The sequence below is a fragment of the Dasypus novemcinctus genome, chromosome 19 (genome assembly GCF_030445035.2).
Source record: "Dasypus novemcinctus isolate mDasNov1 chromosome 19, mDasNov1.1.hap2, whole genome shotgun sequence".
In the NCBI taxonomy this organism is placed as follows: Eukaryota; Metazoa; Chordata; class Mammalia; order Cingulata; family Dasypodidae; genus Dasypus; species Dasypus novemcinctus.
In genome coordinates, this window is record NC_080691.1 from 33,327,279 (window position 1) to 33,354,583 (window position 27,305).

Sequence of the window (27,305 nt, forward strand, 5' to 3'; positions counted from 1 at the left end):
CAACACTCGTTCCCATCATCATGACACATCCATTGGATTTGGTAAGTACATCTTTGGGCACCTCTGCACCTCATATACATTGGTTCACATCATGGCCCATACTCTCCTCTATTCCATCAAGTGGGCCCTGTGAGGATTTACAATGTCCGGTGATTACCTCTGAAGCACCATCCAGGGCAGCTCCATGTCCCAAAGACGCCTCCACCTCTCATCTCTTCCTGCCTTTCCCCATACCCTTTGTCCATTATGTCCACTTTTCCCAATCCAATGCCACCTCTTCTATGTGGACATTGGATTGGTTGTGTCCATTGCACCTCTATGTCAAGAGGAGGCTCAGATTCCACCTGGATGCTGGATGCAATCCTCCCATTTTCAGAAGTAAAACTATTTTTAATGTAGTAATGGGAACTACAAAAATGAAAATGAGGTGGAGGAGCCCTTGCCAGAGATGATGCTGGCTTGGACTAGAGTCGAGTCTCTCAGCCTGGGTGCTATCAGTGGCTGGACGCCTTCATTCTTGGTTGTCCCCTACATTGTAGGCTACCTAGCAGCGTCCTTCGCTTCTATCCACTGGATGCCAGTAGCACCACCCCTGCCACTTGTGACAGCCAGAAATGTCTCTAAATATTGCCAGGTGCCCCCTGGAAGGCAGAACCTACCCCAGTTGGAACCAATGGACTAAAGAAATAGTGAGGTAGGTGGAAGCAGGGGGCTCACGAAGTGTTTTAGAGGTCGAGTTTATAGGTCTTACTGATGGATTGGATTTGGGGAAGTGAAGGTTAAAGGTTTCAAAGATGCCATGAGGCTTTTGGCCTCAGTGGTTATGGGCATGGTGGTACCCTTTACTGAGCAGGGGAGTACTGGTTGGGGCAGGGACTGTGGGGAATCGAGAGCTCTGTCTTATGGGGACAAGTATAAGGTGCCTATTGGACATGGAGGTGGAGAGGTCAGGCAGACATTTGGGTGCACTCTCCTGGATCCCAGCGGGGAATGGCTAGCTGTGTGACCAGACACCAGCAAAGGATGGTAGTTACAGCCACGGGCCTGATGCTGGTTCCCTGAAGAAAGGGTGGAGGGAGGAGAGAAGAGGCCCTGACCGAGGTTGGCCCACCTTGACGCATGAGAGTTTGGGAAGCATATTGAATGTGATGACTTTGAGGGTACAGCCTGTGTCCAACTTTTTTAGAGGACCACCGGCTTAAGTAGGATCCATTTTCCCATGAGATTCCAAAAAGAAGTTTTTGGCCAACTTGAAAATATATACTTTAAGGATGGGAATAAACTCTCTTAAGTATGCATATGATGTTCAATTTATTAGTTTAGTTCTATATATCTTAAATTAGGTTATAGAAAATAACAAGTCCATTTTAAAAATGCTGCTCTTTTTCCCCTCTCCAATTTATGCAGCGTCTCTGTTGATGCTGAAGCTATGTACTCGGCCTCCGACACAGAGTACAGTATCTGCACTGCGATCTGAATTGCTGCAGAGGCAGCCCTTGTTGAATTGGCGTTAGTGCTCTAAGTGAACTTTGTGATCCACACGCTGGGTACCCATTCACATAACTTGAGGACAGTTGTTTCTCTTTTGTCCTGTAGGATTATATTTGTGGTTTCCACAATATAACTATAACTATCTCCTCTGTTTTATTTTTCACTTGCTTTTTCACTGGTGAGATTTCTACATTTTTTGATATGTGTGATCTAATAAGGACCATTTAAAAACCAGTTGTGAGCACTTGTGTAACCACCAACCAGGTCAAGTAACTTTGGCTTTTTAAAGGTTTCTTTATAACCACATCCTCCTATCCTTGAAAACATGAGGTCAAAGCTTTAGAAATAATATCTGAGTGGGTGTTACAGTTCTTGCCTCTTTAATAGCTCCTTCAGTTCACCTTATAGGCAGCCCCAAGTGGCACTGATTGAGGTTTTCACCCCCCACAGTTCTTGATTCACACAGTTCTTGATTCAAAATTCGGTATTTCAGAGACTGCCTTGTAAAATTAGAGCTAGTATAAGGACTCAAATAGGAGACTCTCCCCTTTATGAGGAATAATTTGGGTAACACACCTCACTGTATACTCAGTGATGCATGGAACTTTAGAGTCAGACTTGCTAAGTCAAAGCTGTACTTTTGGACTTAAAATATAACAATAAAACCGATTCCTGACACCTAAGCTATCAGGAAGCAGACTTAAGAGTTTTCTGCTTTGCCTTTTGTTTCCCAAGGTTTAAATTTTTGTATAATACTTAAGAGTATCTCTGCTGTGGTCAGTCATTGCTTTCCCATTTTAACATAGAATGTTAGAAGTAGATGAGAGGAAAGTGCTTTTCTAAAGGTGGGTGAGCTAACATAGTTGGTTTAAAACAGGGGTTGCCAAACTATGGCCTGTGGACCCAATCCAGCCCACCAAGTGTTTTTGTAAATCAAGTTTTATTGGAACCCGCCATGTCCATTCATTTATGTATGGTCTGTGGCTACTTGTGTGCTACCACTGTAGCATTGACTGGTTCTGACTGACACACAAAGCCTGAAAGTATTTGCTCTCTGACCAGCCTTTTTCAGAAAAAGTTTGCTAACCCCACTTTTTTTTTTTTTTAAGATTTGTTTTATTTTATTTATATATTTCTCCCCACCCCGTTCTTGTTTTTTACTTGCTATGTCTGTTCGTCTTCCTTGTTTCTTTAGGCGGCACTGGTTGCTGAACCTGGGACCTCCAGTATGGGAGGGAGGTATCTAATCGCTTGAGCCACCTCCACTCCCTGGAGGTATCTAATCGCTTGAGCCACCTCCACTCCCTGCTTTGTTGTGTGTCTCATTATGTTCCTCCCCGCATCTCTTGTTGCGTCATCTTGTTGCATCAGCTCACTGCGCCTGCCCATCACGTCAGCTTGCTGTCTTCTTTCGGCAGTGCTGGGAACCTCTGCTCCCTGCTTTCTTGTGTCTCATTATGTTCTTTCTTCTAGCGTCTGTTATGTCAGCTTGCTGCGCCTGCCCGTTGCGCCAGCTTGCTGTCTTCTTTAGGAGGCACCGGGATCCGAACCAGCAACCTCCCAGTGGTAGGCGGGAGCCCAGTCACCTGAGCCACATCTACTTCCCTTGACCCTTGTTTTAAAGCATAGACACCGAGTGAGACAGACCTGGGCTCTGTTCCTGGACCCAACACTTATTGGCTGTGCGCTTTTAGGCCAGTTACTAAACAACTCTGCTTCCATTTCCTCACTTAAAAAATGGAGATAACATTGGGCTTCACAGGCCTAAAGGAGACAATGCGTGCAAAATATTTAGAATAGTTTCTGGCTCATAGTAAGCACCCATCAAATGTTACCTATTATTGTCATCATTAGTCTTGTGGTGACAATGATTTTCTTAATAATTGTACCTTTTTTCTCTCAGGCACATTAAATGTTCACTAATAGGTTTAAGTGTTTTGTTTTCCCAATGGATTGGAGAAATATCAGACCAGTTGGAGCCCCACCTGAAGCTTGGGTTTCTCTATCCTTTTCCAGGTCTCACTTACCTTGATGACCTGCTGCCCAAACTGTGGGCATTTATCTGTGAGCTGGGACCCCATGGAGGCTTAAAGCTCTTCTTGGAATGCCTGAACAATGATACTGAAGAGTCCAAGCAGCTCTTGGCCATGCTGATGCTGTTCTGTGACTGTTCCCGGCACCTCATCACGTAGGTTGACTCCTGTGGGGCTGAACTCCTTCCCTAGAATTCAGAGAGCCCAAATTACAACATCAGTAAGGAAGTAATTGCCGATGTGATTCCTGTCTACATTTGGACCTATGTGGCAGGGCCATTAGAAGAATTAGATGAGAAGAGATTCACATGATAGGTGTTCAGCAGTTGTTAGTTCCCGTTCTTTCAGGAGAGCTGGGTGAGTACCACTGAACACGGACCTGGGGGTCTGCTGGAGCTGGTTTGGATCATGCTCTGCCATTTACTTGCTATCCTAGGAAGTTATTGGCAAGTTTTTTGAGTTAAACAGCCGGGTTGTAAACCTGGCTCAGCTCCTGGCTAAGGTTGAGTAACCTGGCTCAACCTGAGTCTCAGTTTTCCTCCTGTGTAAATGGAAACAACAATAACACCTCCCTCTTAGAGATGTGGTAGGGATTAAAAGAGAGAATGCAAGCAGAGTGCTTAGTGTCCCTGACAGAGAGTTCCGTGTTGTCTGTTACCATCATGATGAAGCTGACCTTGGGCAAGTTGCTTAGCTTCTCCGAGCCTCAGTTTCGTCATCAGTGGGATGGAGATAATACTGCCAATCTGAAGGGAGTAAATGAGAGAAGAAATGCTAGCCTCTTAGTACAGTGCCTGGCACAGAGTAGGAGGTTCACAAATGTTAATCCTGTTCAGTGCCTTTGTTTTGTTTTTCTGGTCCCGCTACAGAACTATTTTTTATTAGAATAGAGTACCATCTCAGATATCTCCTACAAAAGAAAATGGAAGGCAGTGCCTTTGTTTTTTAAGCTTACATCTCTCTGTGTATTTAGTATTCTTTTAATTCCATTTTTCCCCAAAAGGTTGGTGAAGAATTATAAGATAGAATGGACCTCTGACAGTTATGTTCAGGCTAGAAGACACTAGCAGGAGGGAATCAGGGACATGTAGGTGGCAAATTGGATAAAAATCTTGGGGGAAGGGGCTCAGCGAACAGTGGAGGGGAGAGCAGGGGTTGGTAGATATGGGAAGACACCCTTTCTTATTGGGTAAAGGGCAATCTCAGAGTGAGTCGTGCTCTCAAGTGGAAGAAGCACGTTTAGGACACAGAGCTGTATCTTAAATGGTTTGTTTATTCTTATATTCAAACATTTATTGATTCACTCACCTATTCTTACCAAATACCTACTAGGTGCCAATGGTGACTTTCCCAGATGCAGAATAAGATTTCACAGTTTTCCTCACGAAACACAGACTCTCAATTGAGAGTTACCCAAGATTCCTTGCTTTTCAAGTCTAAATAAGGCAGGAATTTAGGCTTGAATTAATAAAGTATCACAGTGAAATCCTTATGAATAAGAAAAATATAGAGTAGAGCTTATTTTTCCTTAATTATACTTTTTTGACTTTTACTGCGGAAAATTTCAAATTGATAGGAAGTTGGGAGAATAGTATAATGAACCCTCATGTACCCATCACCCAGCTTCAACTATCAATTCATGTCCAGTTTTACTTCATCCATATGTCCACTCCCCTCTCCCAGATTGTTTTGAAGCAAATCCTAGACATATTGTTTTATATGTAAATTTTAGAGTATCTCTGAAAGATAAGGAAAGCTTAGTTCTTATTTATTTTGTCTAGTAAAAGTTTTTTTTCTCTTTTCTCAGTGGAAAACTCAATTTTCTGTCTCATTTAGGATTCTAGATGACATTGAAGTTTATGAAGAACAGATTTCATTCAAACTGGAAGAACTGGTCACCATCTCCTCTTTTCTGAACTCCTTTGTGTTTAAAATGATCTGGGATGGAATTGTAGGTAAGGCCATCATTTGAGTGCCACTACATGCAGAGAGACTGTAAAGTAGATGATCAACTGACTCTTAGTTTTGATAACTATCAGAACTAGTTAGAAATGTATCTTTAGTCACGTATTTAGAAATTGTATGCCTTTACTCTGTGATCTCTTAGATAGTAGCCAAGTCAAAGGAGTGTTTCTCTCCCAGGTATGCTTCAGGATTTGCAGGTATGTGTCAAGGATTATTGATGATTAATTTTGCCCTGAATTATTGTATTTATTATTCTTTGGGTTGATTTTCATGAAGATAAAATAAATGCCCATGTACTCTTCAAATTTGAGTCCACCTCCTGAAGTGTTTCCAATTGTTCAATTGGAAGCTCCTTAGATTTAAAAAGATCCTTTGGGTAATATTCTCATAAGAGGCAGATGAGCACTTGTGTCTAAGAGATACTCAGGTCCTGCAGACATTTTAAATATTCCCAGAGTGTCTTTTTTTGAGGTACCAGAACCGGGGATTGAACCTGGGACCTCGTATGTGGGAGGCTGGCACTCAACCACTGAGCCACATCAGCTACCCCTGCGCTGACTTCCTCGTCTGTCTGCTTGTTGTTTGTTTTTTTGTTTGGTTTGGTTTTCGTTTGTTTTCTTTAGGAGGCACAGGGAATCAAACCTGGGACCTTCCATGTGGGAGGTGGCCGCTCAACTGTTGGAGCCACATCTGCTCCCAGAGTGCCTTTTAATTCCTTTGGTTCCATGTAAAATTCAGAAGGAGGGAGATCATGGACTGGTCGGTTGATGGCTGGAGGAGATGAGAGATTTTCTTCCCACTCTTCTCACTCTGTTCTCCTCTGTTGAGTATGACTCCTCCATTTGTTTGCCCTTCAGAGAATGCCAAGGGGGAGACCTTGGAGCTGTTTCACTCCGTCCATGGGTGGCTGATGGTGCTTTACGAGCGGGACTGCCGGCGGCGCTTCGCTCCAGAGGACCACTGGCTGCGAAAGTAAGCGCCAGGGATGGGGGGGCTTCGTGGAAACCAGAACCCGCCCCGTCCCACGGCCGGCAGCAGAGTTGGCCAGGTGTGCAGTACTGGTGTTCTCAGGCAGAGAGGATATTTTGCCTCTCCTTCGTCTTGTCCTTTTATCTACATGAAGAGAGCTACTGTTCTCATGAAGCATCTGCCAGGACAGATCGCTTAGCAGTCGCTTCCATTAGGAGGTGCTTACGCTGAATATGATGCAAGTCATTAATGCTGACAAAGCCTGATGACATTTAGCAAAGGTTTCTTATCCAGACTGGTAAGGAAAACTCTTTTAGCTGAGCTGAACAACAGGGTATGATAGTTAAGTGTCAGTTTTTATCAGCATTACTAGGATAAAAACCACATTAGACTCTTCAGGGGGAGAGGCAGGGATCCTTCCACAACAAACAAATATAATATCTTGCCATTATTTTTATCAATGATAATATCAATTTGTTCATTACTCTTGAGGCTGCAACACTAGAGCAGGGATCAGCAAACTTTTCGGTAAAAGGCCAAATAGTAAATATTTTAGGTTTTGCAACCTAGACAGTCTACATGGCAACTACTCAGTTCTGCCATTGTAGGGCGAAAGCAGCTATAGACAACAGATGAATGAATGAATGTGGCTGTGTTCGTTAAGACTTTATTTACAAAATCAGGCAGCAGGCCAGATTTAACCTACAGGCTATAGTTTGCCAACCCTGCGCCAGAGAATGGATTTCTTATTTTAATTATCTCAAACTTGTGGATTTCTTCTTAAGGGATCTCAAACCCAGTGTGCTCTTTCAAGAACTCGACAAAGACAGAAAACGGGCGCAGCTGATCCTGCAGTATATACCTCACGTCATTCCACACAAAAACGTGAGTTGCACTCAGAGCTGGTCTCCTCCTGTTTCTTCCTAACCTGCTACACGGTTCCTGGCTTTCCATCTTTGTCAGAGCAATGGAAGTGCGTAAATGGGGGCGTTCATCCAGCAGTGGTGATGGGATCTCACTCTCTGCCCGGTATTGCTGAGTGCTGGAGGTGCAGGGGAGAGAAGGCAGCATGGCCCAGCCGTCCTGGTGGAGCAGGATAGACAGATGCTATGGAGGCTGCTGCAGGGGCTGGTGGAGGAAAAGGCCCCAGAGGCAAACGCAGACCATGTTTATACATCGTGGGGTGGGGGGTGATGTCCAACGGGGAGTCCAAAAAGGGCATTCTGGCTGGCAAGAATATGAAAGAGGAAGTCAAGGAATGAAGCTCAGGGGATTAGCAGGAGCCAGCGCAAGAAGGGCCTTATAAACCGAGGGCAGGAGCTTGGATTTTTTCCAAAGCAATTGAAGGATTGTAAACTTGGGAGGCACCTGGCCAGAGCTGTACTTTGGAAAGATCCTTCTGATAGTAGTGGAGAGGATTGCTGGAGACAGCAGGGTATTACCACAATCTGACCTAGACTAGGGGCCTTAAGAGATTCTTAAGGAGGTAGCGCCTACAGGCCTTAAAGAATGATTACATTCAGAGGGGGAAGAAAAGGAGTAATTTAGATGATACTCAGGTTTCTGACTTGGGGACCTGGGTGGTTGGGAGATGATTTCCTAAGGTATAGGAGCAAGAGCAAGGACAGTCTTGGGAAATGGTGTGAGTTCAGGCTTGGGCAGGAAGGAATGTGAGGTGTTGGTGGCTCCTGGAGGCCACTGGACATGTGAGTCTGGATCTAGAGAGAGGCTCGGGCTGGAGATGGAACCACTTGCAGATAGCACCCGAAACTCCTAACTGCAGCTGTAGACATGGCTGAGGCAATCAAGGAGCTAGGTGGATGCAGAAGACAATCGCTGAGGCCAGAGACCTGCAGGAGTCACCACGTAAAGGGCCCACACAGGAAGAGGAGTATTCAGAGGAAGGGGGAAACCAGGAGAGTGTGGGGTCACAGGCCCAAATGACAGGAAAGACTTGGAACAGATACTGGGGGAAGAGCGTCCTGGAAGTGAGAGCACTGTTCACAGCCCTGATGGGTGGCGGGCACTCTATAGGTGTCTGCTGGGTGGTGTGAAAAACAACACGCTCCGCTTAGAAAAGGCCCCTGATACTCTGAAGAATCTAGATGTGCCCCCCACCTTTTTTTTTTAGTAACAGAAAAGAGCATAAACCGCCCGTTTGTAAATCTAGTCTTGCTTTTCCAAGAAACTTAATCCTGATACTGCTTGACCTTGACTTTGAAACTTATGGTTGCTATTCTTTACCCTGAAGCAATGGTGTGCAAATGGATGTGGCTGTTTAAATTCTTACTGCTCTTGACAGCAGAGCCTCACAGAATTGAAGGGGCCTTATGGTGATTACTTAGTCAAACAGGCTTTCGGTGACGGAGGCCCTTCAACAATATCCCTGACCTTGCCTCTGATCGGAAACGCAGCAGCTTTGCAAGGCAGGCTGTTCTCTTTCCTTACTCTTCTAAATGATGGAACGTTCTTTCCTGTATGGAGCTGATCTGCCTTTTTGTAATTGCTACCCTTTGGTCCTTGAACAGCCCCCAAAAGTGGAATCTCTAGTCTATGGAATAAACCTCCTGAGATTTGCAGACAGCGCTCATTTGCCTTCTGAGTCTCTGTTTTCCAGTTGCAGCATCCTTAGCATCTCCATCTAGTCCTTGTTGGAAGTGGTTTCCAGCCCATCATCTCCTGAGCCCATGCCAGCATGGTGGTGTCTCATTTGAAACACAGCCCCTGGAACAGACAAGCGGCTCTGTGTGTGGCCTGGGCTCCCTCAGCTGCACCTGTGTGCTTGTGACATCAGCCTTTTTAGGAGTTCAACTGTCACACCTAGACTCATTAGTCTGTATATCTGCCATCCATAAACCATGTGAAAATACTCAGGGTGCCTTGGGGTATTTTAAATTATCTGTTTAACACCTTGCAAACTACTCGTTTGAGGTAGTGTGCAGTTTTGTTTAGTTCTGTTTCTGTTTTTGTTTTTTTTAGGAGGTACCAGGGATCAAACCTGGGACCCTGTACATGGGAAGCAGACGCTTACCCACTGAGCTACATCTGTGCCCCGTAGTGTACACTTTCAACATTAGGTTGTGCTATGCTCTTTTCAGTGTTGTAATGTATTTGCAAAGCCGGATTTTGGGGATTGCTGTGGTAAAAATCAATTAACTGCACAAAAATCAGGAATGGCAGTGGTAGTACCAGTCTGATCTCAGGGCTTGGGAAACCATGCAAAACCCAACAGGCACACTTAATTATTGCATGCTCATGAGAATGAAATAAAAATGCCTTTTTAAATCTCAACTTATGTCTATTTTTTTTTTATTAAAGCTATATAAATACTTATTCAGTTGTTAGGACCTAACTATAGAATAAATGAAACTGTTAGATATTTCTTTTGGCCTGGGGTGCTGTGGAAAAAAAATTACTGAGACACTAGGGGTTCTCTGAACCAAGAAAGTGGGAACCTCTGAGATGAGTTGGAATGACTTGAGCCCAGGCTAGAGTCAAATCTGCACCATTTTTTTTCCTCCTGGAGATTTTGCTTAAGATTGCCATCAAGGCAATTTGTCCTGGGCTCATAAAATCTCCCTTCCCTTCCTTAGGAAAATAGGGCCCTTATCTCCTGGCCTCATCCTGCTCTCTGTGGAGGCTGGGAGTGTTGGGCAATGCAGCCTCTGCCATTGCCCGCTCAGGGCGTGTGTGCTGCTCTCTCCCGCTGAAATAACCTGGCTGTGGCGCACAGGAGGGTATTAGGATTGCTGCAGTCCTGCCTCGCCTCTGGTGACATTGTGCCATCTGCCCTCAGCACCGACTCTCCTCTGTTCCTGATCTCTCTCTAGTGGGTAACTCATAAAGCCTCAACACTGCCTGGTTCACACACACTACACTTCACGCTCCCCCTCTCTCCCCCTCTCTCCCCCTCTCTCCCCCTCTCTCTCCCTCTCTCTCCCTCTCTCTCCCTCTCTCCCCCTCTCCCTCTGTCTCCCCCTCCCCTTTTGTGTCAGTCTGGAAAACCTAGAGTGGGAGGCAGCAGGGGCCATGTAGTGTGACAGCCCATGCAGGGAATCTGGGCTTGAATCCATTCCCCCTGCCCATTAGCTGTGTGGCCTGGGCAAGTCGGTTTCCTTACCTGCAAGCTGGTGGTATTGGTTACTACCCAGCTGTCCACACTATCGCTGAGAGAGCTGCATAAGGTCACCTGAAAGCTTCCACCCCACCCCCCCAGCAATCCAGAGCCCCATCCAGGCCTGTGATACCTAGGAGGCCGGTGTCCTCATGCCCACTGCTGCCTCTGCCCCATGCAACAAGGTTGGCCTCAACATAAAACTTGTCTTCCTCCCCATTTGCTACAGGCTGTCACCTTTGTTTGAGTGATCATGCCAAAGATTTGAGGGTCACAGAAAGCAGTCTTGGCATAGGCCTCATGGCTCCATGCTACCTAAACTACCAGGTAGGCATACCTGTTCCTGGAAACCCTCTAGCTCCCTGCCATGGAAGGGAGAGGCTGCAATGCCTGTCATCTCCCTCACTGTGCCCCAAGTCCACGCTCTTCCTTCCGCATTGCCCTGGAACCCCAAGGTCTTTTGACACCATTACATGGAGCACTTTGCCCTGGTTTCTAGGCTTGTAGAGCAGTCCCGTCGAGCTGCTCTGCTGAGCGACAGCCCCTCCGTGCAGTGAAGTCCATCCGTTGCCTGCCTGCTGAGGAGGCAGTCGGCACTTACTTTTGCTGTCATAACCATATTTACTTCATAGAGTTGACAGAAGGATTCGATGAGAATACATTTACCTTCTCCCACCTTTGTCATTAACTCTTTTTACGGTTGCTGTTATTGCTGTTCTTATTTGTATTCAATAACGTTCTTGGCTTTTCAGGGGTTCCTGTAAAAGGTAGTGGATGAATTCATTTATTCCTTCAGCTAATATTATTTGAATGCTATTATGTCAGTGATTCTCAAATCCAAGAAGGGGCAAAGGGGCATGCCCCACCAAAGGAGCATATCAGCAACTAGAGAATGAGGAGAGAAAGTTCTTTTCAAACTACAACTGAGAAATATTACTGGTGGGACTATGGTGTGATTGAGGGCACAGGGGAAATAGACTAGAAGGTCAAGAACCTTCCTAGTCTAGGATCACTTAAAAAAACTGTAACAGTGGAAAAGAATTAGCTCTGAAGTGTTTCTGTTTTTTAAATTCATACTATTGATTTCCTTTAAAACCAGGCACATCTATATAAAGCAGCCTCGGTAACTTGTTCTGCTGCCAGGTTTTTACAGTATATTATTGACCGAATGAGGAGAATGATTTTTCTCCTGGACTATTCCTAGCTAGACTCTAGCTGCAACCAGACCCACTTGCCTTAAAAGATTTCTTCCTTGGCCTACATTCAGCTGTATTTTTAATTCCCAGAAATATTTCTGGGCGTGTTTACCATCCTCACAAGACTCTTCCACCTGGGAACACAAAGCAAAGCATCCCATTCTGGTTCAGTTGCACATGACTTTAATTTCAGTAATCTTGTAGAGTATCTTTTAGGGCCACGTCGGTTGTTGACCCTGTTTCTGGTCCTGCCCTTGCTCATTTCAGAGAGTCCTCCTGTTCAGAAACATGGTTACCAAGGAGAAGGAGAAACTGGGGCTAGTGGAAACCAGCTCTGCCTCCCCTCACGTCACTCACATCACCATCCGACGGTCGCGGATGTTGGAGGTGAGTGGAGGGGCATATGAAGCTTATTAAAAGGAAATCTGTTCTGTGAAATACAGGATTTTTAGAGGATGACCTATTGCCTCTCAACTGAACACTCCTTGATCTAAAGACACTGAAATCTACCAGCAGGGTAGGGGTCATTTGTCCTATGGATTGCACTAAATACCTGCTTAAGCATGTCCTTGGCACTAGAGATCTGCGGTGTAGTATTTCTCTTCCTTTATTCCATGAGGGCCCCTTGGCTAGAGCGTCAAACTCTTTGCGCTTCTCTGGAATGAGGAAGGACCTGCCAAGTACACTTGGCACTGACCTTCTCCTGCCTCTACAAACTCCATTTGTCCCAGACAGGTACACAGACTCCCAACTGTGAATGCGTAGACGAGCGTAAGTGTTAAGTTTCCTGAGCCATTCAAGGAAACACATCACAGGACATTTCATTTGCAGAGCTAGAAGTTTCTTATAGACAGAGTTATGAGATGCAAGTGAGGTGGCCCACCTTAGCCAAAGCCAGTAGCCAGGGTTACCACTACATGGCAACTGTATGTAAATTAGAAAGAGGTGCCCTGTCCTCAAAACACTTTTCCTCCATGTGTCAGAAAGTTGTCATACTGTATTGATTTTGTTAGAGCACAACCCTGACTGCATAGCCTGCTGAAACACTGTTGTAACGAACATGCCAACCTACAGTGTCTCCGACGTGGGCACCCCACCCTCCCCCAGGGCTGGGTAGTGCCCGGCCCTCACGGATGCCCTGGTCCTGCCAGTGGCACAGCCGGTGACTAAGACCCAGGTCCCCAGTCCCAGGAGGGGCGTGGCCTGGTTTCTTTGCCCGGGCTTGTTCTTTAAGCCTTTTATCACACTCAGGCCACAGTTGCTAACTCCCACGTCCAGCAGCACAGGATAGTCACAGGGTGCCACGGCAACACGGCCTCCTAGCCAGCCCCAGCCCACGGCGTCGGGCAGCCTCCCTCCTGGTCTTCCTCTGCTCCCAGGATGTATCACACCAGGTTTGTGCTAATCCTTGCTGAAGAGCTTGTTTTTCATTATTCTGACAGCTAATAATTGGCACCGGGATCTGCTGGGAGAAGGCAGTATGTGTTAAGCATTTGTTGTTTTCGACATTCTTAAAGTAGGGATAAGAAATTTAAATGCCCGAGGGGCCCTGCGGGTCATTTGAATGAATGAAGCTGGCTGAGTGTGCCTCAGCACAGGCATAATTTGTTTGCCTCTTGGTCTGTGTAAATCTTAAGAAAAAAAACCCCACAAGTGAGCTGATAAATGGCCCTTATGCCCTGGTTTTTTAAGAGAGGGCCAAAATTGAGGGCTTTGTGTGAAATCCCCAGATCTTTTATATTGTAAACTAAATAAATTATGGAAAATATCTGGACGATCAGATAACACCTATCTTCCCATCAGATTCAACCTGTGGGCCACCAGTTGCAACATCTGCTTTGCCTCAAAGGAGGAGAAGCCCCATTGTGTCTTAGGATCTCCCTTCTCCCCACGCCCCAGTCACGCCCCAGTCCCATCACATACACTCAGATATGGCCAGCATCCAGTAGACGAGGCTGAGTGGTACAGGCTGGTGTTGCCTGACTCCTCCTCAAGTGTCATTGCTCATCGGAAGTTGACTTGACCTGATGGTTACACTGGGGCCTTCTCAGGGCCGTCAAAGGAGGGATGGCTGTCTGAGGTTTGGGCAGTCCATTTCTGTCTACTTGGTGTAGAGCATCCCTGTTGAGAACCCAATGGCTTTTGCTTGATTTGGACACAAGAGGGCATCAAAAGCTGATGTTTGACCCATTTGTTCTCGGGCATTTCTCCTCTAGTTCCCTTTTTATGGTTTGGTTTGAAGACCAGGCTTGTGTATCAGGCTTCCAGCTGTTAGTCTAAGCCCTGCGGGGAGACCTCCCTTGCAGCCCGAGGGGGAATTTGGACTGGCATTCTAGTGTTTCAGACCTGGAAGCTCCTTAGAGACACTCTAGTCCAATCCTGTCCCCTCTCTCTGTCAAAGGCAAAACGGAGGCCAGAGAAGTTTAGATTTTCAGTCAAGGTCACTCCAATTGTCTATGACAAAAAAGCCAGGCCTGGGACCAGGTCAGTGCTCACGACCTCTGCACTTTGAAAAGCAACATAGAAATGGGGTGGCGGCCTCATGCTTACCTTCCTAAGGGCAAGTGATCCTCGCCTAACAAGAACAGTTCCCAAAGGGCAGGGGGGTGCAGCAGGAACTTTTTCACAGGAAGCCAGTAGCCGAATTGCTCTTTGCGACTTTTTCAAGAAGAGGGTACTATGGGACTCGTTAAGCAAGGCTGAGGTCCAAATCCAACACACAGTCCTTGAGCATCCCACGTTCTAGGCCACGGGCTGCATTTAATCTAGATAGCCACAGCCTATCTACAGACATGTGAGGCTTAAGGAGATATCGTTGCAAAGCAGAACCGAGTAAACCGTGCAGGCAAGCAGGGGCACGTTAGAATTCTCTACCTGTCCCCATCTCAATGCCAGCATACTGATCTTAAAATTAGGCAGAATGGTGTCGATGTTGCAACTGCTGCATGGTCACTTCCCTTTAGTTCCTTCTTTTGGTCTAGCTTACTGGTTCTCAAACTTCATGTGCATATCTTTTTTTTTTTTTTAAGAACGGGGTCTGGGAATTCAACCCGGCACCTCGTATGTGGGAAGCTGGTGCTCAATCACTGAACCACATCGGCTTCCCTGAGTTGGTTTTTTTTTGTTTGTTGTTTTTGTTTTTTTCAGGAGGCACCGGGAACCGAACCCGGGACCTCCCATGTGGGAAAGCAGGCACTCACCTGCTTGAGCCATATCTGCTCCCAAAGTACTTTTGATGATTGCACACTCAAAACCATGCTCCTGTTCCTACAGGTGACAGGAGATTTCAAAGGTAATTTTTACCTTGCACTCTGACTTTGGAGCCTACCCCTGGGTAAGATTCTCAGCCACCAGAGAATGATCCTTTGGCTCACTGGGTGAGCACAAGGGAAGTGTGGTCAGCAGGAAGGCAGCAAGGGATCCCCAAAGCAGGTCCTGCTGAACTGACCTGATTTGCTTTGTGGCAAGGTGACCAGACTGGCAGATGAGCAACTGCTGTGGGCATAGTCTGTCTAGTGTCAGCAAAGCGTCTGACAGTGCTGTAGGCATGATAGAGAAATGTGGGGTGGCCATAGGATGTTGAGGTTGGTTTGTAACTGGTTATGTGAAGGTAACTGAAAAGATCCCTTTGGTGCCAAAAAACTCCTCCTGAGGCCCCATCCTGTTCAGCTCTGGTTTTCCTTACCACTGTTCTGAAATGGAAACCTAAGCAACTTGCACTGTCAGCGCCCCAGATGTCAGGAATACATTTGGTGACAACATCAGGGGCCAGGAAGACCTCAGCAGGTGAGAATCAGAGAAACTATGCAAGATGGTTTGCTAGGAGAACCTACAGGGTTCTGTCCTGGAGGCACACATGTTGAGTTCTGGACAGGGAAGACGTGCCGAATGGCTGCGTGTTTGAGAAAGGCGATACAGTGTGGAGCTCCTCCTGTGCCCTGGCCCTCCTGCTTCCTCCTGCCTTGCCTCCTGCCGTTCATCTGCCCTGCTGACAGCAGATAGGTCTTCCTGAGGCAGAAAGCCAGCTGTGTCACTCCCCTGCTTAGCCCTTCCGTGGCTCCCCTTCACACTTGGGATAAAATATAAATTCCTCAGCACGACTCACAGGGCCCTTTATGATCTGGGGAAAGACACCAGGGGCTGAGAGGTGGGGGTTACTTATACTTCTTGTTTTAAAGTTTTTGTTTTTTGTTGTTGTGTTGTGTTGTTTTGTTTTTACCATGAACTGAAAGATAAATCTTTTAAAAGAGAGAGCAAGAGATCGTACTTCGGTGTCTGTCCTCTTTGTCTGATGCTGCTCATCTGGTCTGATTTCCCCATCTCACTGCCTTGCCTCCTCTTGTGGGCGGGTCCCCTTGCTCTGGAGCTGTAGAGTCCCATCGACAAAACGAAGCTTTCCTCTCAACAGGCTCTTCTTTAAAGGGGAGAACTGCTCTTCCTCCCGCCACCACGTGTCCTGACATGGACAGTTGGTAATTGCACTGGAAAAGCTTCACCCGGGGAGAAGGAGCCTTGAGAAGGGAAGTCTTGAATTATGCAGAAGGCCTTGGCTTCCTAATGGGCTGTAATTCTGCCCCTGGCAGGACGGGTACGAGCAGCTTCGGCAGCTCTCGCAGCACGCCATGAAGGGCGTCATCCGCGTCAAGTTCGTCAATGACCTCGGGGTGGACGAGGCAGGGATTGATCAAGACGGTGTTTTCAAGGAGTTCTTGGAGGAGATCATCAAGAGGGTGTTCGACCCAGCACTCAATCTGTTCAAGGTATTTAAAGGGAGCAAGAGTGGGGTTGACGCAGCCAAAGTTGCGGTGGCAGGTGAGAGGTGAAGGGGCGGGCTGGCTGCCGAGGAGGCGGGAAACCTCTCAGCCCTCCCCATCCTTTTGCCTTGCAGACAACCAGTGGGGATGAAAGACTGTACCCTTCACCCACGTCCTACATTCACGAGAATTACCTACAGCTCTTCGAGTTCGTGGGGAAGATGCTGGGGAAAGCCGTGTATGAGGTAGGCATGCTCAGGGGCATTAAACTGAAATGGAGAATTAAATGTTACTAGTACTCTCAGCTTCACATACGTTTCCGTGATCAGGCCCAGCCACGCAAGATACTTTGTCATTAAGACAAATAGAGAAAAGAGGGACAGGAACCCTGATTTGTTGGATGCAAATGCTGGGTGCTTTACCCATGTAACTTGTTTGGTCCTCTCAGCAGTCCTGTGCCATGGTTGCTGTTATCCTCCCAGAGAGGTCCCTTGCCTGGTCTCATCGCTCATTAAGAGTCCTCAGCCAGGCCTCTCCTGCCCTGAGGTGTGAGGAGTGTAGTGCCAGAGCCGGATCTCCACCTGGTCCTGTTGTAGGAGGCGGCATTTTGTGGGATTTTGTAGCTGTTGCATTGTTTTTAAGTTTTCCGTTATTTGAGTGAGAGCTTCAAAGTGAGCCTGAGGTTCCAGGGAGTTGCCTATAGACTAGAACAAGACTGTGAGCCTTCACCCGTAGCAGCTGGTCAAGACCAGCTCTTCGCCTGCCAGCTATGCAGCTATGCATGTGCAAGCCACTTTACATCTGTGAGCCTCAGGAAAACGAGGCTAGTAAAAGCTACGTCATCAAGTTGTTGGAGGTGGCAATGAGGTGACACATGTCAGCCACCTCCTGCGGTGCCTGCTGTCATCCTCACTGTTGTGATTGACAGACAGGCTGACTGAGCTCAGCAGCCTGGTCCCCTGGGGTCAGGGCAGTGTGGACTTCAGTCTTCAGGTGAGGTCCACACAGCTCGTGTTCCCTCTCCATTGGGAGCTAAGCTGGGAGAGGCAGAGCTACCTCCCCGTGGTCCTCGGCCTCCCCCATTTAGAGTCCCACTCCCCAGGGAGGAGGTAAAGAAGCTGCAGCAGGGCTCGTCAGGGGTCTGACTTCCCAGCAGGCTCGCTGGGCTCCAGAACCAGGCAGGGGCCTTCCTCGTGGCCTGGGCTCTGCCAGTCTCCTCACCTTAGCACCAGAAAATGAACTGTCTGGGCAGCACTCCTCTCGTCCCCCATCACAACCCTAGAGAAGCCATTATGCTTTCCACGCAGAAAGAGCCGCCAGCCAGCCTAGTATAGGCCATCCAAGTTGAAAAAGGAGGACGTGTGGGGGGTGAACATTCTTTTGTCTGCTGGCTAGTAGTCATCCTGCCATTCATTTTAGCTCCTCCTCCTCTCATGTTGGAAACATCCTCTCCACACAGGCCTCCCTCCCCAGCCACAATGAAATCAGATGTCCTACTGAGTGCCTGCCCAAATACCCTCCAGTCCTCCTTCTGCCCTGTACTAGTACTGGTTGGGTGGCTTGGGCTCACCTCTTGGTGCTTGTGCTTCCACATCTGCAAAACGAAGGCAGTTCCTGCTTCATAGGAGATTATAGAGTAACCTGTGCAAAGGAGTGCCTTTCAGATAATCGGCACTTAGTGAATGCCAGTTCCTTTTCCCTTCTCTACCACCATTAAAAAAAAAATCCCATTAGAACCTCCCTGCCACGAGACCCAGACGAGGCTGCACCAGCCGCAAAGCATGGCTTCCGGTTCTTTGTGACTATCCTCCCCCATTCACCAGGCCTCATCTCTGCCTCCCCTCACTCCCTTGCCTCCAACAATCATTGTACCAACAAGAGAAATTCCTGTACACTGGGCCCTGCAAGGAGTCATGTGCATTATCTCGTTGAGCCCTCAGGACCCTGAGACTGGCTGTCATCAAGTTTGAGGGGCTCTGGGAAGCGGACTTGGCCCAATGGATAGGGCGTCCGCCTACCACACGGGAGGTCCATGGTTCAAACCCCGGGCCTCCTTGACCCGTGTGGAGCTGGCCCATGCGCAGTGCTGATGCACGCAAGGAGTGCCATGCCACGCAGGGGTGTCCCCGCGTAAGGAAGCCCCACGCGCAAGGAGTGCGCCCCGTAAGGAGAGCCACCCAGCGCGAAAGAAAGTGCAGCCTGCCCAGGAATGGCACCGCACACACGGAGAGCTGATGCAGCAAGATGACACAACAAAAAGGAACACCCTGGCGCCGCTGATAAAGATAGAAGTGGTCACAGAAGAACACAGAAAGCAGACAACTGGGGGGAGTGGGGGAGAGAAATAAATAATAGATCTTTAAAAAAAAAAAAGTTTGATGAACTCTCCTTTCTGCATACCCCTCGTCAGCCTGCACCCCCTGCCCTAGTGTAGGCTTTTGGCCTCTCTTCCTGGCTTTGTGCAGTAGCTTCCAGGCTGCATCCCTGCCTCCTGTCTTCCTCCTTCCCATTTATTCCCCATGAAAAGTACAAATTTGTCACTTCCCTGCTTAGAGCCCTCTGATAGAATCCAGGCTGTCGTGAGGCTCAAGGCCCTTCCTGACCCAGCCCTGCCTGCCTCTCTGGCCTCATCAGTTAGCTCCTCATCCTGTGCTATGGTCAGACACATCTGCATTCTGTCCCTGGAGCATGCCTGTGACCCTCAATGCATATCCGTTAGGCCTAACTCAGATATCTCTTCCTCCTAGAAGCTTCCCCACTCTGCATCAGGTGCTCTTCCGGCACCCTGCTCCTGCTCTTGACCTAGCACACATGACCCACTGGTGTGTGGAGAGCATAGCAGAGGTCAGGTCTGTGCTTGGGCTTTGTTTTCATGGCTTTGTGCAATCCTCATAAGGGCCTGCATGGTGCCACATAGCCTGGCAGGAGTAGAGCAGCTGGGATTTGACCCTCCTGAGCTGAGTAGCTCCCATGCCTACACCCTCAGCCACTTTGCTGTAATGTCCCTAGGAGGCACTCAATTGTGTTCGTTAAATGATGGGGCAGAACTGTTCTCCAGATTAAAAATTTAAGAAGGGCCCAGACATGCCAGCGGCCACCTTTGCAGCCTGAGCTGCCCCTGAGCAGAGCATTCCACTGAGGTGGATCCTGGACAGCAGAATCGCAAGCACCCATCTCTTCTCACAGGGGATCGTGGTGGACGTGCCCTTCGCATCCTTCTTCCTGAGCCAGCTGCTTGGACACCACCACAGTGTCTTCTATAGCTCTGTGGATGAGCTTCCTTCCCTGGACTCAGAGTTCTACAAAAACCTCACCTCCATTAAGGTCAGCATGGAGCGGTGGGCTCAGAGAGAGCTAGTGTGAACTCACAGCCATGTGAAGCACGCAGGTTCACCCTCACCCTGTCATCAGGGGAAACGAGGTTCCCTGTCCCCTTCCATTTTGCCGTTCAAAGAGGCCACCTCTGTGCTGCTACAGGCCCAAGCCCCCTTCTGGGTGTTCCTTCTCGGGGCTCAGTGCTCCCAGCTCCCTTCTTCAAGGTGACAGGAGCCAGGAGCACCTCACGGGAGAGAGGAGTTGAGTTCCTCAGGGAGGTAGCAGCCCTCGGGCCCAACATTTTCCCCTTCTTTGTTGCATTAGCGCTACGACGGGGACATCGCTGACCTGGGCCTGACGCTGTCGTACGACGAAGACGTGATGGGTCAGGTAGGCCGGCCCCTCCGGCTGAGCTCTCCTTTCCCCTCCCTCTCTCGGCTTCCTGACCTGCCTTACTCTTGGTGTTTTTCCCCAGGACATGCTGAAACTGAGCATCTGGTCTCCCGTTTCCTTTCTTCCCAGCTGACCTGGCCTTGGCCTGCTTGTCTCTTGGGGAGCACCCCCACAGAGCTTTGCTTCTTTTGCATCTCATGATAATTCCTACTGGAAGCCATAATTCCCCATTGGTAACATTGCTGTCCATTGCCCTGGTGAGGATTGGGCCGTTAGCAAGCAGAGGATTATCACTCAGAAGGGAAGAAGCCACCCAAGAAGTAACTGACAGAATCCTGTCCTTGTTCATACTCATCATAGAGAGCAGAGCAGGAAGAAACGACCTTTGAAATCAGGGCAGCAGAAGCCTTTCCTCCCAGAGTCACGTCTCTGAAGTGTCCTCTGCTCCCTCCAGGCACATCCCAGTGGGGACATCCATGAACCCCGTGAGCTCGTGGTCTAAGGTTGCTCTGAGAAACTGCTGGCTGCTTATTAGGACAGAGCTGGTGTCTCACCGTTGTGCCAGTGTCACCTTGGGGAGGTCACTCATCCTCCCTGAGCCACATTTTCCTCATCTCAAAAAAAATAGCATTTGCCAAATGGGAGTCCTCAATGGGACTCAGGTACATGCAGTTGAGTTGAAACCCTGTGTGCCCCACTCTCCTGAAGAGCCCCAGGGCCCGCTAGTGAGGCTCTAAGAATCCTGTGAGAAGGAAACCTTCCTTAGTTATTTTTAACCTCAAGGTTCCCCAACTCTTTGGCCACAGAACTTGTCTTGAATATTATCTCACAAAATTTTTCTCTGAATAATACCACACAGATCAGGTGTTGACCCTGGAACCCTTTTTGGGAAACACAACTGGATGGCTCCTAAGGACCCTTTGGGCTTTAAAACTCTCTGGGGGTGCCCCACAAAACTAGTCACTGTTTTTCCTTTCTTCATCTCGAGAGAGATATTACCTTACATTAATAGAATTTATAATTAGCTTATGAGTTATATTCTTGCGGAGCCAGGTGTAGTTCCGTGGTTGAGTGTGTGCTTCACATATGTGCATCCTCACATATATGAAGTCCTCCTAAAAAAACAGTCATATCTCTGATTTTTAATACAAACCCATTCACATTCTTTTTGACCACAGAAGTATTCTTGACATTCAGGAAAACAGTTGATTTTACAGTTTTCAAATAAATCCTTTTTTAAGAATTTCTAATCAGATTTTGAGCTCTCCTCCTAACATACTTTTTCTTTTTAAGGTACCAGGGCCAGGACTTGAATCCTGGACCTCATATGTGGGAAGCCAGCACTCACCCACTAAGCCACAACAGCTTGCCCTAACATTCTTTTTAAAAGGGAAATTTTAATACCGCCCCCCACTCCGCTAACAAAAAAATTCACCTAGAAGAAAATAAAGATGAACATGGGAGCCACCTGTAATTCCAGTGTCCACAGGGTACCACTGTTAACATGTTATCTGTCCTTCCAGATTTTTCCCCAGACATGTTTTTTTTGCAGAAATAATATCATTCAATGTATGCTGTTATATAGTCTGATTTTTTTTACCTTTCCATAAACATACATTTTATTCATTTTCTAATAGCTGCACAGTGTTCATTGTATAGATGTACCAAAGTTTATTTAACCATCCTAATGTGCTCTCAAATGTCAACACATTCCCCTTCAGCACATTCTGAAGCCTTAATACAAATATTTGAACAAGGAGAACAATCCTTTAATATTGATCATGCAGGGTCTGCTTGCTAATATCTAAACCCTGGGTTTTTGTGAGAAATGATTATTGTTCCCAAACATGTACTATCTTAAATTTATCATTGTGTTGGATGTTTATGTCAGCTTTTTCATCTGCAGGAAGCTTTATTTCCCCATTAGAATTCTCTCCAGTAATTACTCCCCATGTTCTCCCCCAGCTTGTTTGCCACGAACTGATTCCTGGAGGGAAGACCATTCCTGTTACAAATGAAAATAAGTGAGTATAGCAATTAGATTTTTTAAGGTCACCACTTGAAAATACTTCATTCTCCCTCTTTGGGTTTATGTGGTGAATTTATTAAGATGGATTGAAGTAGAAAGAGGCCGTAAATATTATAGTATAATTTACTGGTTACAGTTCATAGGCAGAAATTGTATTAAATTAGATTTACAAAATAAGAATTGACAATTTATTTTTTGCCATGGCGCGTCTAAGGTCAGAGGCACCCAAACTGCAGTGTTCTTAGGAATTTAATGACAGGTGGATGCAGACAGATGGATGCTGAGCCATTCAGGCACGCCATCCTAACGCAGAAGGCATGGAGGCGGAAAGACACCTTGGAGGGGCAGATCATTTTGGACTGATAGCATGTGGCAGTTGTATAAAATACTGTTCTTGGGAAGGAACAGTGATGAATTCAAATGCAACAGACAGAGGTCCTTAGACATGGGGATCGGAGGAAACTCTGAGGCTGGCAGCTCTTGTCACAGATAACAGGCTTTTAGGAATCTGTCATAACTGTCAACCTTTTCGGTCTCTAGAAGCAAAATCCCACAATGCCAGCCCAGTTCTTACCTAATTAAAACAGTAGAACCTGGCATGAGGAACAGATAGTAGTAGGCTTTTCTCACCCTATCCATCATCTCCTGCTCCAGGCTCAGCTGAGCACCTGAACTATTAATCCAAACTTCACTCTCTTTAATGGCAAGTGGGAACTCGGGCCCACCTGGTGAGTCGTCAGCCAGTCGTTAACTATCAGTGTTTCCAAGCATCATGTTCCTCTTGGATCTTGTGGTTCGGTCACTGCCGCCTTGGGGAGTTGGTTTTTGTTTGTGGGTTTTTTTTCCCTCTCTCTCTTTTTTTTTTTTTTTTTGTTTGGTTTTGTTTTCTTTCCTGGGGAGTTCTTCTATTTTAGACTGTCAAAATCGTCAGGACAACAGACCTTATCCTAATATTGATTGAAAGATGCCAGCTTTGCCCCTGGCCACAGGGCACTAGTTTGAAAACTTAGAAGGGGCAAAGACCTCCAGTTGAGAGAAGCTCTCTGGGGGAGGAGAGAGGGCCCTGGCTCTGGGGTCAGAGAACACAGAGGTGACTCCTGGTCCTGCCTGCCATGTGGCCTTTCTAATCCTGTTTCTCAGTCTAACTGGGGGTCACCATGCAGCTTTCAGAGGGCTGCACATGAGATAGTGTCAAATGCCTCCCATTATTATCTGACTTAAAGGAAGGGTTTACATGAGAACGGATTGTCACCATCATCAGCTATGTGACGTGTCACATAGAGCCACTGCCCCCAGAAAGGCTACATTTTGCCAGACGTTATGGCACAGGGGTGATGGTCGGTGCTATGTATCTAACAGCCAGAGGAAGTGGGTGGCTGCAGGCTCTGTTGATGGAGCGATTTCTGTCCTGCACTGAAGCCTCCTTGGAAACCCATTTTGCACACTGCCTTCAAATTCTTTCATGTTCTTGGCATAAAACTTCAGTATTAGAGCTGAGGGAATCCAGTTCTGCAGATAGCCTTAAGAGGCCTGGCATAGCCAGTTTTCCAGACTTCCTTAGGGGTGATGTTTGATCTTGCACTTCCTGGGTGTTGAAGGGGAAAGTCTCCAGGCTCTCTCCTTCCTTTGGTAAAATGGAACAGTATCAGTAAACTGCATCAGGGAGTACACGGAAGGAGTAGCGGTAAAAGAAAAGTCCATATGTGTATGTGTTCATGTGCTACTGGGTTTGCTGCTGGATAATAAAAATAAATGAATAGGGGTCCTTTCAAGGTGAGTAATTTGAATCTTAGCATTGTGCAGTATAGCATGTTTTTGGATGGCAGTAATTTGGAATTTGTGAGAGCTGTACCTGGGCTAGGCTCAAATTCTTTCATCTCTGAATACGTGGTTTGCTATGAAATCAGCAGTGCTGGAATGTATTTGACCTGGTCAAAAAAAGTGTAGTGTCATGTTCAGTCGTCAGTAAGTCTGTCATGTCCATGAAAACAGACCCAGAAGGGCCTCTGCTTGGAACCCTTGCTGCCATTCACACTGACTTCCCAGTTGGACCTAAACGCACCCGACCAGCATTTGTTGAAAGCATTCTGCAGGTCTGCCTTTCATGGCTTTAGGCTCTTGGCCCACCTTAGCAAAGTTTTGATTAAAGTTTCAACGTGAAAAGATTTTTCTCTACTTGAAAGTTAAGTAGAGAACTAAATTACATCTTAATTGGTTTATATCCAGAAGGATGAGATTAAATGTAGAAGTAAGTCCAAAAAGCACCCTTCGTATTAAGAAGGGCTCTCTCTTTCTCTCTCTCTGTTGATTTAAAATATATAATCAAACTTTGATAAGTTTGAGTTGTTGTCCTCAAACACAAACATACACTCTGCCTCTCACCCTCCTCCCGTCCCCAGGTAACCTCAAATTGACTTTCAATCTCTGCAGATTTGCTGAGGAAGAGCCCTCTCTTACCTGGAGAATGTCTCCTCTGAGTCTTAACGCAGGCGGAGATTATCCTGGTGTCTGGCTCGTGAGGTTTTGGGGAGGACTGAGTGAGGTCATGTCCTAGAATACCTGAGGAATGACTGGCACCCAGTGTGCAGCTCAGGGGAGCGCAGCGTCGTTGTGGTCAGCGTCCTTGGTTTGGTGAAATGCTCTGGTACTATTTGTTTTTTTGTGCGTGAAATAACTAGAATCACTTTTCAGCCCTTTGCTAGCTAAAAGCCTGCTCTGTCCTGTTAATTTCCATTGTTTTTTCTTCCTTGTTGGTGACAGAATTAGCTACATCCATCTAATGGCACATTTTCGAATGCACACTCAAATAAAAAATCAGACAGCTGCCCTCATCAGTGGATTCCGTTCCATTATCAAACCTGAGTGGATCCGAATGTTCTCAACCCCTGAGCTGCAGCGTCTCATCTCCGGTGACAATGCAGAAATTGATCTGGAAGATTTAAAGTAAGGGCCAGGCAAGAGGGGGCGTGTGTGTGAAATTTCTAGGCCTCCTAGAAAGCAAGCTGTACTCCTTGCTGGGTTCCTTTTGGACAATGATTTCAGAAGCCCTTCTCCAAATGTACTCCTCTTCCCTGGTCACTAGTTCAGTTGCTTTGGAATAAAAGTTTAGCCACTTGTCTGTCTGGAGCCTGAGAAGTGGAAGCAGGTCTTGAGGACTGCTGGGCTTTCCAAAGTTCTAGACGTGCTGCAGGATCTCCTCTTGGCTTCTGCTTGGGAACAGCAGGGCCAGCTCTTGAACTTCCGACCATTTAGCTTCCAGAGAGATGGGGTTATTGAAGTGTGAACTTCTGGCTTGAAAGAGCAGGTAGTAGTGTTACCCCCGTCTGTCAGAGTTCAGTGAGCTAATTACAGTGTCTGTCTGTAAAGGCCTGTCAGAGTATGTTGCTGAGCCAGGGTCTTGATTGTTTTCAGGAAGCACACGGTATACTATGGCGGCTTTCATGGAAGTCACAGGGTCATCATCTGGCTCTGGGATATTCTGGCCTCCGACTTCACGCCTGATGAGAGAGCCATGTTCCTGAAGGTATTTTACTTTTTAGCTGTGCACATGTTTATGTGTACATAGATATAAGCCTAGAAGGCCTGTTGATGATGTACTTTATGCTGGGAAAAATAAAATCGTGAAGAAGTCCTCATCTCGTCAGCACGTCTTCTGGCCCGTAGGCAGGCCTCCCGGGGGCGAGGCTGAGTGAGACGAGCCTGCCGCCCAGGCTGGCACGCGCGCTGCTTGGGCTCAGCACTCCCCGCACACGCCTTCGCCAGTGCTGGCCTCGCTAGCATCTCTTTTTCTTTCTTTCCTTTCATTTTAGAAGTGAAAGATATTTGCTATCTTAAGAAAACACAGACAAGCAAAATTCTAAATGATCTACATTTCCACAATGTAGAATTTTAAACAATCTATATTCCTCTGTGTATTCTTCTGAATATTCTGACTCTGAACACATGGATATACAACACACAGAATGTCCCAGTAAGACACACACAATTGATTAGACTGATAGCAATACGTATATTTTTATAAGTAGAGTGACTAGCATTAACCAATTCCTCTCATCCAGGGCCCATAGAATTATAAATACTCAAAATGTTCCACCAATACCACTGCCTTGTTTTTTGTCACAGACATTAACAAAGTGTATTTTATAGAGACTCTAGATGACACACATAAACGTGTCTTTGAATGTGCTAAATGTATGTACAGTTTCATAAAAATGGAATAATATTGCCCTCAGCTTTTTACCAGTATATTGTGAATATTTTACTATATTCTGGGGCTAACTTTAAGTGCCTTGAAATACCTTTCTTTGGACGTCTGAATTTCTTGAACAATCTCCTGTGACTTCAGCTGTCAAGGCCGCATGTACTATCACCACCTATTGAAGTGACTGCTGGTTTTCTTTCTTCTGCCTTTGTCATTTGGAGGAAGTTTATTCCTGGTGAGGCGGCCCTCACTCCAGCCCATCAGATACAGAAACACACTAATCATCTCCATGGATCTCAAGAGATTCCAGATGGGCAGGCGGAAATAATTATAGAAATTGATATTCTTGACAATCAGTTCAGTTTTTTCCAGCAGTGCCTCTTACAGGCAAAGCATTCTCTGCCAATCTATAAAAACCTCATACCCCTTCCTCTTCTAGAAGGAGAGAAAAGCCAGTGTTTTCTAACAGCATTCATCACCCAAGAGAACGGGCCTTCAGATCCTTTAGGTAGCCTGTCACCAAACCTGCAGTTCCTCATCACACACTTGCCCATTTCTGTAGCTGCAAACAGGACCCAGGACCGGGTGGAAGAGGTTTAACTATTGTACACAAGTGGCAGTGACTGTGCCTTTTAAAAATTTAGTGATAGCAGACTATCTAGAGGCTCCCCAGGCCTGCTGTTTCTCCTGCCCTGAAGCCTCCCCTCCCTCCGGCCAGCCCCAGTCACTGCAGGCTGCCGATCTGCCGCCTCATCAGGATGTGCATGGGACCCCGCTCGCTGACAGGCCCTGCGCACGCCGTCTCCCTCCCAGATATGGGTCCCTCAGCAGCTCGGCGCTCTGCT

The 27,305-nt window shown here is 47.0% G+C and overlaps 1 protein-coding gene across 16 annotated transcripts in view; it reads left to right on the forward strand.

The window, feature by feature from the left end:
• UBE3B (ubiquitin protein ligase E3B) overlaps positions 1-27,305 on the forward strand; it is a 51,207-nt gene that overhangs the window by 19,083 nt on the left and 4,819 nt on the right. For all 16 annotated transcript variants that reach the window (XM_058281529.1, XM_058281521.1, XM_071209833.1 and 13 more), the window contains 12 exons: positions 3,508-3,679; positions 5,361-5,479; positions 6,347-6,461; positions 7,244-7,343; positions 12,036-12,155; positions 16,352-16,528; positions 16,657-16,767; positions 19,709-19,846; positions 20,162-20,227; positions 22,196-22,254; positions 25,020-25,202; positions 25,671-25,782. In XM_058281529.1, coding sequence (XP_058137512.1) covers positions 3,508-3,679; positions 5,361-5,479; positions 6,347-6,461; positions 7,244-7,343; positions 12,036-12,155; positions 16,352-16,528; positions 16,657-16,767; positions 19,709-19,846; positions 20,162-20,227; positions 22,196-22,254; positions 25,020-25,202; positions 25,671-25,782 — 1,472 coding nt within the window. The remainder of the gene's footprint in view (positions 1-3,507; positions 3,680-5,360; positions 5,480-6,346; positions 6,462-7,243; positions 7,344-12,035; positions 12,156-16,351; positions 16,529-16,656; positions 16,768-19,708; positions 19,847-20,161; positions 20,228-22,195; positions 22,255-25,019; positions 25,203-25,670; positions 25,783-27,305) is intronic.